Source organism: Elephas maximus, chromosome 11 (genome assembly GCF_024166365.1).
Source record: "Elephas maximus indicus isolate mEleMax1 chromosome 11, mEleMax1 primary haplotype, whole genome shotgun sequence".
Taxonomy (NCBI): Eukaryota; Metazoa; Chordata; class Mammalia; order Proboscidea; family Elephantidae; genus Elephas; species Elephas maximus.
The window spans coordinates 93,276,957-93,292,804 of NC_064829.1; the positions used below are offsets into that span (position 1 = coordinate 93,276,957).

At 45.0% G+C, this 15,848-nt stretch overlaps 1 protein-coding gene across 1 annotated transcript in view; it reads left to right on the forward strand.

The window, feature by feature from the left end:
- Window positions 1-2,624: 2,624 nt before the first annotated feature.
- Window positions 2,625-15,848, forward strand: part of NLRP12 (NLR family pyrin domain containing 12) — a 33,555-nt gene continuing 20,331 nt past the window's right edge. The window contains exons 1-3 of the mRNA XM_049901588.1: window positions 2,625-3,047; window positions 6,739-6,828; window positions 12,442-14,140. Coding sequence (XP_049757545.1) covers window positions 2,771-3,047; window positions 6,739-6,828; window positions 12,442-14,140 — 2,066 coding nt within the window. The 5' untranslated portion in view covers window positions 2,625-2,770. The remainder of the gene's footprint in view (window positions 3,048-6,738; window positions 6,829-12,441; window positions 14,141-15,848) is intronic.

Below are 15,848 nucleotides of genomic sequence, written 5' to 3' on the forward strand. Positions count from 1 at the left end.
GTATAAAGATGGGGGCAATGTTGTTTAGTGGTAAAATTACTGCCTTCCACACGGGAGATGTGGGTTTGATTCCCAGCCAACACGCCTCATGTGCAGCCACCACCTGTCAGTGGAGACTTGCGTGTTGCTGTGATGCTGAACACATTTCAGCTTCCAAACTAAGATGGACTAGGAGAAAGGCCTAGAGATCTACTTCTAAAAATCAGCCCATGAAAACCCTATGGATGCCATGTAGGCTGGATGAACCCCCGAAATATTGCCCTGAGATAATCTTTAAACCTTAAACCAAAAATAGTCCCTGAAGTCTTCTACAAACCAGATAATAGTTTAGCTTAACTAGTAAAGAATGTCTGCCTTGAGCATTGTGCTCTTTTAAAATCTATATGGGATCAAAAGGAGCCCTGATGCAAAGGAAATGAACAGACACTTCAAAGAAGATATTCAAGCAGCTAACAGACACATGAGGAAGTGCTCATGATCACTAGCCATTACAGAAATGCAAATCAAAACCACAATGAGATACCATCTCACTCTTGCATTACCACCCTGAATCAAAAAAACAGAAAATAACATATGTTGGAGAGGCTGTGGGGAGATTGGAATTGTTATGCACTGCTGGTGGGAATGCAAAATGGTAGAACCATTTTTGGAAAATGATATGGCACTTCCTTAGAAAGCTAGAAATAGAAATATCACACGATCCAAAACACTAAATAGACAGTAGATAAGCGGTAACTTTGGTGAAGGGTGAGACGGTACACAGTACTGGGGAAGCCAGCACAACTTGTACAAGGGAAGGTCATGGAAACTCCATAGACACATCCAAACTTCCTGAGGGACCAAATGGCTGGGCTGAGGGCTGTGGGGACTATGGTCTTGGGGAACATTTAGTTCAATTGGCATAACATAGTTTATAAAGAAAATGTTCTACATTCTACTTTGATGAGTAGTGTCTGGGGTCTTAAAAGCCTATGAGTGGTCATGTAAGATACTCCACTGGTCTCACCCCTTCGGGAGCAAGGAAGAATGAAGAAAACTAAACATACAAGGGAAAGATTAGTCCAAAGGACTATTGGACCACAACTACCACGGCTTCTATCAGACTGAGTCCAGTACAGCTAGATGGTGCCTGGCTACCACCACTGACAGCTCTGACAGAGATCACAATAGAGGGTCCTGGACAGAGCTGGAGAAAATGTAGAACAAAATTCTGACTCACAAAAAAGAGGACCAGACCTACCGGCCTGGCAGAGACTGGAGAAACCCTGAGACACCTTTTTAGCACAGTAATGAAGTCGCTCCCAAGGTTCACCCTTCAGCCAAAGATTAGACAGGCACATAAAACAAAATGAAATTAAAGGGGCACAGCAGTCCAGGGGCAAGGACTAGAAGACAAGAGGGGACAGAAAATCTGGCAGTAGGGAATCCCAGGTCGAGAAGGGAGAGTGTTGACATGTCATGGGGTTATTAACCAATGTCATAAAACGATATGTGTATTAACTGTTTAATGAGAAGCTAGTTTGTTCTGTAAACCTTCATCTAAAGGACAAAAAAAAAAAAAGTAAAAACAAAACAAACAAAAAAAGCAACCCTGGTGGCATCTTGGAAACCCTGGTGGTATAGTGGTTAAGAGCTATGGCTGCTAACCAAAAGGTTGGCAGTTCAAATCTACCAGGTGCTCCTTGGAAACCATATGGGGCAGTTCTACTCTGTCCTATAGGATCTCTATGAGTTGGAATAGACTCGACAGCAATGGGTTTGGTTTGTGTGTGTGTGTGTGTGTGTGTGTGTGGCGTAGTGGTTAACAAGTACTTGGCTACTAACTGAAAAGTTGGCCTAACTGGAAGGTTGCCAGTTCGAACCCACCGGCTGCTCCATGATGTGGCAGTCTGCTTCTATACAGATTTACAACCTTGAGGCTGTTCTCTGTCCTATAGGGTCGCTGAGTCGGAATCGATTTGACAGCACTGGGCTTGTTTGGTTTATATGGGATCAGTTTGACAACAGCAACTCGAAAGATTAGAGAGGAAATGTAGGGGCAGCAAGTTTGTTAATGAGGGACGAACAACTCAGAAAAGGAGGGCAAGAATGGTTGCAAAACTCAAAGAATGTAATCAGTGTCACTGAATTGCACCTGTAGAAATTGTTGAATTGGTGAATGTTTTGCTGCGCATATTCTTGACGACAACAACAACAACAACAAAATAAAATTATTTAGAAAAGAGAAAGGCGGGAAGAAAACCCAATGGATTATAACAGTAAGAGATCACGGGGATAGCACAGAGCTAGGCAGCGTCTCATTCTGTTGTACATGGGGGTCGCTATGAGTCGGGGACCAACTCACAGGCAGCTAACACCAACCGCCACCACAGACACACAGGAAGAAACGAGGAAGGATGAAGAAAAGAGAATGACTTTGTTTTATCAGAAAAACAGGGAAAAGTGAGCAGAAGTGAGACTTTCTTGTGAGTTGAATAGCTCCTATGGTTTCCTAATCATCCCCAACTTCCTCCTCTTCAGAGGGAACGCCCCTTGGTAAGTGGGGCAGGAGGCAACTGGAGGGTGAGAAAGCACTATTTCAGCAGAAAGACTTGCCTCTCTCATTCTTACAACCTCAGGCAGCAGGGAGCAAGCCCCAGCCTCTTCTCCTTTCTGCCTGCAAATGATCAGATGGTGGGTATGTTGGGATCCCCACTAGTTCTACGTATAACCAACCTCCTAGTCCCCCGATCTTCTCCTTCAGGGCCCATGCTCTGAACCCTGGTCAGGGATGGCAGAATGTGTCCTCCACCGCCTGGTCACCTACTTAGAGGAACTTGAGGCTGTGGACCTGAAGAAGTTCAAGTTACACCTGGGGACCGCGGCACAGCTGGGGGAGGACAAGATACCCTGGGGACGGATGGAGACCGCTGGCCCCCTGGAAATGGCCCAGCTGCTTGTGGCCCATCACGGGTCAGGGGAGGCCTGGCTGCTGGCTCTTAGCGTCTTTGAGCGGATCAACAGGAAGGACCTATGGGAGCGAGGGCAGAAAGAGGACCTGGTGAGGGGTAAGGACGGAGGAGGGATGGTCGAGGCTGGAGCCCGTTTCCCTTCTTTCTTGATAATCCCTGCACCCAGGAGACCTGGGATTCTAATATCATGCTTTTGGTCTTTGTTTATGCTGTGTCTTCTGCTTGAAATACCCTTCTACCAACTTTCATTTCTCCTCCTCTTGACTCCATTCTTAGAGAATATTTGGAGGTGGCTGGGGCTAAATAGGAGTATGTAAAATTGGGTCACATTTTTTAAATATTTTATTTTGCTGATGTTCAGAATATACACAGCAGAATATACACCAATTCAACAGTTTCTATGTCTATGTGATGGTTAAGGTTATGTGTCAACTCGGCTAGATCATGATTCTCGGTGGTTTGGCAGATACTATGTAATCATCCTCCATTTTGTGATCTGATGTGAGCAATCAGTTGAAAGAGAATTTTCCTTGGTGGTGTGGACTGCATCCAATATATATGGATGTTCTGGCAAAACTCTCTGTCTTGATTCTGCATCCAACTCATCATCCTCTGATCTCTGGTTCTTGGGATCTGAGCCAGGAGCCTCACCTGCAGGTTTTTGATTTGTCAGCTCCCACAGTCCCATGAACTAGCAGCCTACCATCTGACCAGCTGATTTAGGTTTCGTCAGCCTCTGCAACCAGATGAGTCAGGAGAAGCCTCCAGCCTGGTACCTGCTCCATGAATTTGGAACTTGCCAACAACTGCGTGAACCATTTCTTTGAAATAAATCTCTCTATATTTATTTATATGTATAAGCTTTACTGGTTTTGCACCTCTAGAGAACCCAGTCTAAGACAATGGATAATTTGGTGACATTGATTACATTCTTCAAGTGGTGCAATCATTCTCACCCTCCTTTTCTGAATTGTTTCTCCTGCATGAACATAAATTCACTGCCCCTCGGTGCGAGGGATCACTTTTATATGGCCTTTCTCATCATGGTCTTGTAACTTTCACCAGTTGATTGGGTGGAATATGCAAATAAGGTGTTTTTGGCCCACCAAGGAAATTGGACAGCTTGCTAACAAAGCAAATAAGATGCATAGAAAACTTTCAGGGGTGGGACCATGCAAATAAGGTGTATGGAACCCGAATGAGTGGATTGGTCAGTTCTGCCATCCCGATAGGCTCTTAAAATGAGCCATCCCAGAGGTGGAAAGGGTGGGAGGGCCACACTACCACCAAGAAAGAAGAACCGGGAGTGGTTCATGTCCTTTGGGGTCCCTGCACTGAGAACCTCCCAGACTCAGGAGATAGAGAGAGAGCTGTAACATGAGAGATGATGCAAGACTATGAGAGGCAGCAGCACAGAAATGGTGGCAACAGAACCAGGAGACTGCCACAGCTCAGTGGGCTTCCCAGTGGTTACAGTGGGCATGCTGACCCACAAAGGGAGAGGGCTGAGCTCCTTTAGGCAAGGGGCTTCCTGGCAGAGTGGGTGCCTCCAGGCACTTACTGGTGGAGCTAAAGAGCTTTGGAACACTTGCCCAGGCAGGGCAGAGGCCAGGCTGAGGGGCTGAGGCGCCAAGGGCCAGAGAGAGGCCTGCTTGCAGGCAAAGCTGAGAAATAGTGGTCCAGACCAAAGAACTGTGTCCTGAGTCATTCCTGATCCCAAGTTGTACCCTGTTACTTCCCTAATAACCAAAAAGAAAAAAACCAAACCCAGTGCCGTCGAGTCGATTCAGACTCATAGCGACCCTACAGGACAGAGTAGAACTGCCCCATAGAGTTTCCAAGGAGTGCCTGGCAGATTTGAACTGCTGTCCCTTTGGTTAGCAGCCATAGCACTTGATCAGTATGCCACCAGGGTTTCCTACTTCCTTAATAAGCCCCATAATCATGAGTATTGTCTGGGAGTTCTATGTGGCCATTGCAGAGAAGTACAGAGTGCCATGGAAGGGATGGCTGGTGTCAGAATTGATTTAAAAAGTTGGAGAGAGGAGGTATGTCTGAATTCCTGCTTCATAAGAATCATCCTTGGGCTGTTGATTTTGATTCCCCTTCCCTCTTGTGAACTTAGAGGAGGTCAGATGCCCATGCCATGGCATTTTTAGATTCCTCTAAGGTTCCTGTCTAATCTTTTGAGTTCTTCAGACTTTCTGGAGCCACTGAGGTTGGATGAACGCCCAAAACTATTGCCCTGGGATAATCTTTAAACCTGAAACTAAAAATATTCCCTGGAGTCTTCTTAAAACCAAACAATAGTTTAGCTTAATTAATAAAGAAAGACTGCCTTGAGCACTGTGCTCTTTTAAGATCTATCTATATGGGATCAAATTGACAACAGCAACTGGAATGATTAGATAGGAACCTTAGGGGGCAATGAGTTTATGTTAATGGGGAGGAACAACTCTGAGAAGGAGGGTGAGAACGGATGCATAACTCGAAGAATGTGATTGATGTCATTGAATTATACATATAGAAACCATTGAATTAGTGTATGTTCTGGTGTGTATATTCTCAACAACAAAATTTTTATTTAATTTTAAAAAAGGAAAAAAAAAATGCTTCTGCTCACATAGCTGGTTCCTGCCATTCAGCCCTCAGATTAAATGTCTCATCCTCAAAAAAGCCTTTCCCAGCTGCCCCCAAAAAATATTCCTTCCAGTCACTCTCTGTCATATAATCTTGTTTAATGTTAGGCACTACATCCATCATTATCTGAACTTATATTAAGTGTTTATTTCTTTATCATTATAAATATAAGCTCCTTAGAGCAGGGACCCATTTTTTTTTATTGCTATGTATTCAGTCCTACAGGGTCGCTATGAGTCGGAATCAACTCAAAGGCACTGGGTTTGGTGGGTTATTCAGTGCCTAGAACAATGCCTGGGTAAAATTGGTGCCCAGTATATGTATATTTGTTGGATGGTTGGATGGATAAGACGGTTGAGGGAATGAAGGCAAGAGGGAGGGATCAAAGCTAACTCAGAACTTCCTAGTTGAGGGGTTTCAGTGGATGGATGGAGGTGCCAATTACCATGATAATCAAGCCAAATCCTTTGCTGTCAAGTCGATTTCAACTCATAGCAACCCTGTAGTACAGAGTAGAACTGCCCCATAGGGTTTTCTAGGTTGTACTTGTAGTGGCCCTATATGACAGAGGAAAACTTCCCCATAGGATTCCCAAGGCTAAATCTTTATGGAAGCTGACTACCACATCTTTCTCCTGTGGAGCGACTGGTAGGTTTGAACCACTAACCTTTCGGTTAGCAGCTGAGCAATTAACCACTGTACCACCAGGGTTCCTAGTTACCATGACAGGAAGCCAGGAACCGAAGGAGGGCAGGTTATGGGGAACAGGTAATGAACTCCATTTTTAACATAGCAAATGTGAGGTAAATACAGAACAACCTGGAGTGGGGGTGGGCAGGGAGTTATCACGTAGCCATTTGGATGAAATATTAGATGGTATTATTGGGTTTCTGCCAGATATGAAAAGAAGCCCTGGTGGCGCAGCGGGGAAGTACTCAGCTGCTAACCGAAAGGTTGGCGGTTTGAACCTACCAGTCGTTCCACAGGAGAAAGATGTGGCAGTCAGCTTCCATAAAGACTACAGCCTTGGGAACCTTACAGGGAAGTTCTACTCTGTTATATAGGGCCACTATGAGTAGGAATCGACTCCAAGGCAAAGGGTCTTAACAGGTATGTGGTAGCTGATTTCTCAAAACTTCTGTTCCAGATGCTCCGCCTGGCGCTCCGCCTGGCGCCCCGCCCTCACTAGAGAGACAGTCAGGACGTCCTGTGGAAGCCTTTCTTAGTACAAGAAAAGGTGAGTCATGAGGCGTGTATCCATTAGAGTGCATTAGACTGCAAGTAACAGAATATCCAACTGTTGGTAGATTAAGCACAAAGGACACTTGTTTAATGTCCATAACAAGAAGTCTTGGGGTGGGTGGTTGAAGAATTAATGTAGTAACAATACCATCAAATCCCCAAGTTCGTCCTGTGCTTCAACTCTGCCAACCTCCACATGTTAGCATTTTGTCCTAAGATTTATGACCTCATGATTGCAAGATGGCTGCTAAGCCGTCTCACGCAAATGAATTACAAGCAGGGACAAAAAGTAGAGGAAGGGACTTTCTTCCGCAAGAGTCTGTGTCATTTTATCCAGGAATAAAATCCTTCCAATAAGCTTCTTTTCCCTTAGCAGTCACATTGCTTTTATTAGGTGCCGTTGAGTCGGTTCCGATTGTGTCCAACAGAATGAAATACTGCCCTGTCCTGCGCTACCCTCACAATCTTCGTTATGTTTGAACCCACTGTTGCAGCCACTGTGTTAATCAATCTTGTCAAGGGTCTCCCTCTTCTTCACTGACCCTCTCCTTTACCATGCACGATGTCTTTCTTCAGGGACTGGTCCCTCCTGATGACATGTGCAAAGTATGTGAGACATCTCACCATCCTCGCTTCCAAGGAGCACTTTCTTCCAAGACAGACTTGTTCATTCTTCTGGCAGTCCATGGTATATTCAATATTCTTCATCAACACCATATTTCAAAGGCATCACTTCTTCTTTCGTCTTCCTTATCCATTGTCCAGCTTTCACATGCATATGAGGAGATTGAAAATACCATGGCTTGGATTCAAGTGCACCTTAGTCTTCAAAGTGACATCTTTGCTTTTTAAGACTTGAATGAGGTCTTTTACAGATTTGCCCAATGCAACGCATCATTTGATTTCTTGACAGCTGCTTCATGAGTGTTGATTGTGGATCCATGTAAAATGAAATCCTTGGCAACATCAATCTTATCTCCATTTATCATGATGTTGCTTATTGATCCAGTTGTGAGGATTTTTGTTTTCTTGATGTTGAGGTGTAATCCATACTGAAGGCTGTAATGTTTGATCTTCATCAGTAAGCGCTTCAAGTCCTCTTCACTTTTAGCAAGGAAGGTTGTGTCATCTGCATATCACTGGTTGTTAATGAGTCTTCCTCCAATCCTGATGCCACATTCTTCTTCACGTAGTCCAGCTTTTCCAATTATTTGCTCAGCATACAGACTGAGTAAGTATGGTGAAAGGATGCAACCCTGACGCACACCTTTCTTGATTTTAAACCGTTCAAATGACTGCCTCTTGGTCTATACACAGGTTCCTCACGAGCACAATTAAGTATTCTAGAATTCCCATCTTTTGCATTGTTATCCATAATTTGTTATGATCCACACAGTTGAATGACTTTGCATAGTCAATAAAACACAGGTAAACATCTTTCTGTATTCTCTGCTTTCAGTCAAGATCCATCTGACATCAGCAATGATAACCCTGGTTCCACGTCCTCTTAATTCAGCTTGAATTTCTGGCAGTTCCCTGTCAATGTAGTGCTGCAACCCCTTTTGAATGATCTTCAGCAAAATTTTACTTGGTGTGATATTAATGATGTTGTTCAATCATTTTCACATTCTGTTTGATCACCTTTCTTTAGAATGGGCACAAATACGAATCTCTTCCCGTTGGTTGGCCAGGTAGTTGTCTTCCAAATTTCTTGGCATAAACGAGTGAGCACTGCCAGTGCTGCATCTGTTTGTTGAAACATCTCAATTGGTAGACCGTCAGTTCCTGGAGTCTTGTTTTTTGCCAATGCCTCCTGGCATAGTAGGCCATATGATTGACTGATTCAAAATGGCCAATACCAATCCATTTCAGCTCGCTAATGCCTAGGATATCGATCTTTATACCTCCCATTTCATTTTTGAACAACTCCTAATTTTCCTAGATTCATATTTCGTACATTCCAAGTCCCGATTATTAATGGATGTTTGCAGCTGTTTCTTCTCATTTTGAGTTGAGCCACATCAGCAAATGAAGGTCCCGAAAGCTTGACTCCATCCACATCATTAAGGTTGACTCCACTTTGAGGAGTCAGCTCTTCCCCAGTCGTATTTTCAGTGCCTTCCAACCTGAGGGGCTCATCTTCTGGCACTATATCAGACAATGTTCCACTGTTATTCATAAGGTTGTCACTGGCCAATTTTTTCAGAAGTAGACCACCGGCTCCTTCTTCGTAGTCTGTCTTAGTCTGGAAACTTCGCTGAAACCTGTCCACCATGGGTGACTATGCTGGTGTTTGAAGTACCAGTGGCAAGGCTTCCAGCATCACAGCAACACGCAAGCCACCACAGTATGACAAACTCACAGAAGTGTGGTGGGTGAGAATGGTTGCACCCTATAGCAAACATTTATACAGCAGAATGAAATGCTGCCTGGTCCTGTGCCATCCTCATAATCGTTGCTATGTTTGAGTCCATTGTCGCAGCCACTGTGTCCATCTTGTTGAGGGTCTTCCTCTTTTTCATTGACCCTCTACTTTACCAAGCATGTTGTCCTTCGTCCAGGGACTGGTCCCTCCAGACAACATGTCCAAAGTAAGTAAGACCAAGTCTCTCCATTCTCACTTCTAAGGAGCATTCTGGCTGTACTTCTTCTGAAACAGATTTGTTCATTCTTCTGGAATTCCATGGTTTATATTCAAATTTTTTCACCAACTCTATAATTCAAATGCATCAGTTTTTCCTTGGTCCAGCTTTTGCATGCATATGAGGTGTTTGAAAATACCATGGCCTGGATATTAGCAGTCATACCCACTGGCAAAGGGTAATAAGATTACCCATGACTGGTTTTAAAAAGCCATAATTTATCCACTGGGGATTTTGAGGAGGCAATATTCCCTGGAATTGAGGGATAAACACCCTGGGGCAGATATTGTGGGTCTCTGATGACATCCAATACAAAGGGTTAGGTCCCTGTGTGGTACAAATGGTTTGTGCTATCTGCTAACCTGAAGGTTGGCAGGTAAACCCACCCAGTGGAAACATGGAAGTAAGGCCTGGCGATCAAGATAATTACCTCCATGAACAACTGCCGCCTTTTCCATGAGACCGGAAGAACTGGATGGTGCCCGGTTACCATTACTGAACATTTTGATCAAAGATCTCTTGAATAATCCTGATTGGGGGGGGGGGGGGAATGCAGAACAGAATTTTAAATTCCCATGAACTCCAGACTTTCCAGAGCCATGTAGTCTGGATGAACCCCCGAAGCTATTGCCCTGGGATAATCTTTAATCCTTAAACCAAAAATATCCCCTGAAGTCTTCTTCAAACCAAACAATAATTTAGCTTAATTAGTAAAGAATGTCTGCCTTGAGCATTATACTCTTTTAAGATCTATCTGTCTGGGATCAAATGGACAAGAGCAACTGAAAAGATTAGGTAGAAAACTTAGGCGGCAGTGAATTTATATTAACAGAGGACAAACAACTCAGAGAAGGAGGGTGAGAACGGTTGCACAACTGGAAGGATGTAATCAATGTCACTGAATTGCACATGCAGAAACCATTGAATTGGTGCATGTTTTGCTGTGTATAGTCTCAAAAAAAAAAAAAAAAAGAGAGCAATTACAGCCAATGAGGTGGCGGGGGGGAAGGATACAATTTGCTTTAGTTCAGGGTTTCTCATCCTCAGCACCGTTGATATTTTGGGCCACCTCATTCTTTGTTGCAGGGGCTGTCCCGTGCATTATAAAATGTTTAGCAGCATCCACCTCTACCCACTAGATGCCAGTACCACCCTCCAGTTGAGACAACTAAACATATCTCCAAGCATTGCCAAATGTTCCCTAGGGGGCACAATTGCCTCCTTTTGAGAACCACTACACTAGTTGACATTGACCGGATTCCAACTCGGGGTCACCCCATGTTTTGTCAGAGTAGAACTGTGCTCCATAGGGTTTTCAAGGCTGTGACCTTTTGGAAGCAGGTCACCAGGCCTTTCTTCTGAGGCTCCTCTGGGTGGGTTCTATCTGCCAACCTTTTGGGTAGTAGCCAAGGACTTAATGGTTTGCCCAATCCAGAGGTTCCTTGAGAGCCAGTACTCTAGATTCTTTGTAGACATCGATAGCAAGCAGGCTTTTCCAAACAGACTTTAACAAAGGGCCTATAACCCACGTAGGTTTCTCCTTCAGGGCCTATATGCATCTACCTTTTTTCAAAAAACTTTTTTCAGATAACTTTAGACCATTGCTTCTCAGACTTTAATGTGTCTGCAAATCACACAGGAACACAGCAGGTCTGGAGTGGGGTCAAGATTTCCCATTCGTAACCGCCTCCCTGACGATTCTGACCACACTCTGAGTAGTCAGAACGGAGAACTAAACCAGCTGCTGTCCAGTTGACTCCAAGTGGTGGTGCCCCACGTGTATCACAGTAGAACTGTGCTCCATAGGGTTTTCTCTCTCTCTCTTTTAAATATAATTGATTTATTTTTGTTGTTGTTTTTGAGAAATTCACAGCAGAACATACACAAATTCAACAGTTTCTACATGTACAATTCAGTGACATCGATTACATTCTTCAAGTCGTGCAACCTTTTTTACCCTCCTTTTTCAAATTTTTCCTCTCACATTAACATACTCATTGCCCCATAAGGTTCCCTTGTAATCTTTTGAGTTGTTCTTGTCAATTTGATCCCATATAGATAGATCTTAAAAGAGCACAATGCTCAAGGAAGACATTCTTTACCTGTTAAGCTAAATTATTGTTTGGTTTTAAGAAGACTTCAGGGAATATTTTTGGTTTAAGTTTTAAAGATTATCTCAGGGCAATAGTTTTGGAGGTTCATCCAGCCTCCATGGCTCTAGAAAGTCTAGATTCCATCCATAGGGTTTTCAATGGCTGATTTTTCTGAAGTAAATAGCCAGGCCTTTCTTCCAAGGTGCCTCTGGTAGACTTGAATCTCCAGCTTTTTGGTCAGCAGCTGACTGTGTTAACCGTTTGCACCACCCAGGGATTCTATGCATGAGAACAGTTCCATATTAAGGCCTCTGCTTCCCGTGAGGAGGAAACATCTTTACACGGAAGTCCGTGGGTAATGCAAATGGTTTGCACACACCCACCCAGCAGCTCCATAGAAGAAAGACCTGACGATGCTCTGCTTACAGCCAAGAAACCCTATGGGGCAGTTCTACTCTGCCACATGAGGTCACCATGAGTCGGAATCAACTTTACAGCACTCAACAACAACAAGAACACCAATAACTAACTTAAAGGCTCACTTGCTAACCTAAAGTTTGGTAGTTCAAACCCACCCAGTGGTATAGTGGAAGAAAGGCCTGGCGACCTGCTTTCATAAAGGTTACAGCCAAGAAAACCCTACGGAGCACAGTTCTACCCTGTAACACACGGGGTCTCCATGAGTTGGAATTGACTAGATGGCAACAGCTTTCTCATTTTTTGTTTTTTACCAAGGCTTTTGGGTTCCATCTAGAAAATTGTTCCAAGGGTATTGCAGAACAAGTAAACACTAGACTATGATTTCCTTTCACTAGTGAATTCGTTAAAGCTTCCTGATAAATCTTCCATGGATCCTTCATTCCTCTTCATTAGATCCCTGGGAAACCTACCGCAACTATGTCCGGAGGAAATTCCTGCTGATGGAAGACCGCAATGCACGCCTGAGAGAATGTGTCAGCCTCAGCCACAGATACACCCGGCTTCTCCTGGTGAAGGAACACTCAAATCCCATGCGGACCCAGGAGAAGCTTCTGGCCACGGGTCGAAGACACTCAAGAACCGTGGACCACCAGGCCAGCCCCATCTGGGTAGGGAACCTCTTCGAGCCTGACGAGAAGCGGCCTGAGCCACCCCAGACTGTGGTCCTGCAAGGGGCAGCAGGGATGGGCAAGTCCATGCTCGCTCACAAGATGATGCTTGACTGGGCTGAAGGGAGTCTCTTCCAGGGCAGATTTGATTTCCTCTTCTACATCAACTGCAGGGAGATGAACCAGAAGGCTGAGTGGAGCCTGCAAGACCTTATCTCCAGCTGTTGGCCAGAGCAGAACGTGCCTCTCCTGGAGCTTGCCCCGATTCCCGAACGCCTCCTTTTCATCATTGATGGCTTTGACGAGCTCAAGCCTTCTTTCCACAACCCCCAGAGCCCCAGGTGCTTCTGCTGGCAGGAGAAACAGCCCACAGAACTCCTTCTTAGCAGCCTGATTCGGAAGAAACTGCTCCCTGAGTTGTCTCTGCTCATCACCACCCGACCCATGGCTTTGGAGAAGCTCCACCGCTTGCTGGAGCATCCCCGGCATGTGGAGATCCTGGGTTTCTCTGAGGCTGAGAGGAAGGAGTATGTCTACAAGTATTTCCACAGCGTGGAGCAGGCTGGCCAAGTCTTCAACTTCGTGAGAGACAACGAGCCCCTCTTCACCATGTGCTTTGTTCCCATGGTGTGTTGGGTGGTTTGCACCTGTCTCAAGCAGCAGCTAGAGGGTGGAGGGCTTGTAAGACAGATGTCCAGGACCACCACAGCAGTGTACGTGCTCTACCTTCTGAGTCTGATGCAACCCAAGCCAGGGACCCCAACCCACCAGACCCCACCCAACCAGAAAGGCCTGTGCTCCTTGGCAGCTGATGGCCTCTGGAACCAGAAGGTCCTATTCGAGGAGCAGGACCTCCGGAAACATGGGCTGGATGGGGCAGATGTCTCAGCCTTCCTCAACATGAACATCTTCCAGAAGGACATCAACTGTGAGAAGTTCTACAGCTTCATCCACTTGAGTTTCCAGGAATTCTTTGCCGCCATGTACTATATCCTGGGTGGTGGAGAGACTGGGTTGGGTCCAGACAACAACTTGAGCAGATTGTTGGCTGAGTATGGGTCATCGGACAGGAGCTTTTTGGCACCCACTGTCCGCTTTGTGTTTGGACTCCTGAATAAAGAGATGAGAAGCTACCTGGAGAAGAATCTTTGCTGGAAGGTCTCACCTCACATCAGGATGGAACTGCTGAAGCGGATTCAGAGTAAAGCTCAGAGTGAGGGGTCTACACTGCAGCAGGGCTCCTTGGAGTTCTTAAGCTGTTTGTATGAGATACAGGAGGAGGAATTTATCCAACAGGCCTTGAGCCACTTCCAGGTGGTCACGGTCAGCCACATGGCCACCAAGATGGAGCACATGATCTCCTCATTTTGTGTAAAGAACTGCAGGAGTGTCCTCGTGGTGCATTTGTATGGGGCGGCCTTCAGTGCAGATGAAGACGATGGAGCAAAATGGGCTTTGGGGTCCCAGGCGCCACTGGCACAGTCGTAAGTACTTGCTGGGGTTCAAGTTCACACTCTTAAGTGGTGGTTCTCAATCGTGGCTGATTTTGCCCTGCCGAGGATGTTGACAATGTCTGGAGATATTTTTGGTTGTCACAACTTGGGGAGAGAGCGCTACTGGCATTTAGTGGACAGTAGCCAGGGATGCCACTCAGCGTCCTACAGGGCACAGGACAGTTCTCCGTAACAAAGAGGATCTGGCCCCCAAATGTCAATACTGCTGCCATTGAAAGTTGAGAGCCCTGCTCTTGACAATACTCCTTGGGAATAAATATGTACCCGTTTCAGGGGGAATTTATTCAATTTATATGTATGGTGAATCCCTGATGGTGCGGTTGATGCACTGGTGTGCTAACTAAAAGGTAGGAAATTGGAGTCCACTCAGAGGTGACTCAAAAGAAAGTCCCGGCAATCCCCCTCTGAAAAATCAGCCACTGAAGACCCTGTGGAACACAGCTCTACTCCGACACATGTGGGGCTGCCATGTGTCGCATTCGACTTTACAGCAATGGGCGTGGTTTTCTGGGTTTTTTTTTAAGTATGGATGGACCAGAGTCCCTGGGTAGAGCAAACAGTGAACCCACTTGGCTGCTAACAGAAAGACTGGAAGCTGGAGTCCACCTACAGACACCTTGGAAAAGCCTGGTGATCTACTTCCAAAAAATCAGCCATTGAAAACCCTACGGGGCACAATTCTACTCTGACACACATGGGGTGCCATGAGTCACAGCTGACTTGAGAGCAAATTTTGGGGGTTTTTTTGTTTGTTTTTGGTTTTTGTGTACGGATCAGGTTCTCTCCTGTGGGCTTAAGACAGTAGGAATAAACCAGCCAATGTCCTTGCTAGAACAAACATCCGAATGAGAAGGGGGTTAGATAATAAAGAAATGAATAAGCAAGCAAGAAAGTGAACAAACAAATCAATGAATAAGGTAATTTCAGATAAATATAGATGAGGTAGCTAAAACAGATTAAAGTCATAGACAGTGACTTGGAGAGATAAGGGCAACGTTAAATGGGGTGGTCAAGGAAGAAAGCTCTGAGCAAGTGACATTTGACCTAAGGCTTTGTTTTGGTTTAGGTTCCCCAAAAAGTAATCTTAGAAACAAGGATTTGAATGTTAGTAGTTGATCTGGGAGATGTCCCCAGGAAATGTGAGTAAGAAAGTGGAGAAGACAAGTTTCTTAGTTATCTAGTGCTGCTATAACGGAAATACCAAAAGTGGATGGCTTTAACAAACAGAAATTTATTCTTTCACAGTCTAGGAGACTAGAAGCCCAAATTCAGGGCGCCAGCTCCAGGGGAAGGCTTTCTTTCTCTGTCTGCTCTGGAGGAACGTTCTTGTCACCAATCTTCCCCTGATTGAGGAGCTTCTCGGGGCAGGGACCCCGGGTCCAAAGGACACACTATGCTTCCAGTGCTTCTTCCTTGGTGGAAGGAGGTCCCCATGTCTCTCTGCTCACTTCTCTCTTTATATCTTAACAGAGTTTGATTTAAGACACAACCTAACCTTGTAGATTGAGTCCTGCCTCATTAACATAACTGCCGCTAATCCCACCTCATTAACATCACAGAGGTAGGATTTATAACACTTAGGAAAATCATATCAAATAACAAAATGGTGGGAACACAATACTGGGAATCATGGATTAGTCAAGTTTACAGATATTTTGGGGGGGACACAATTAAATCC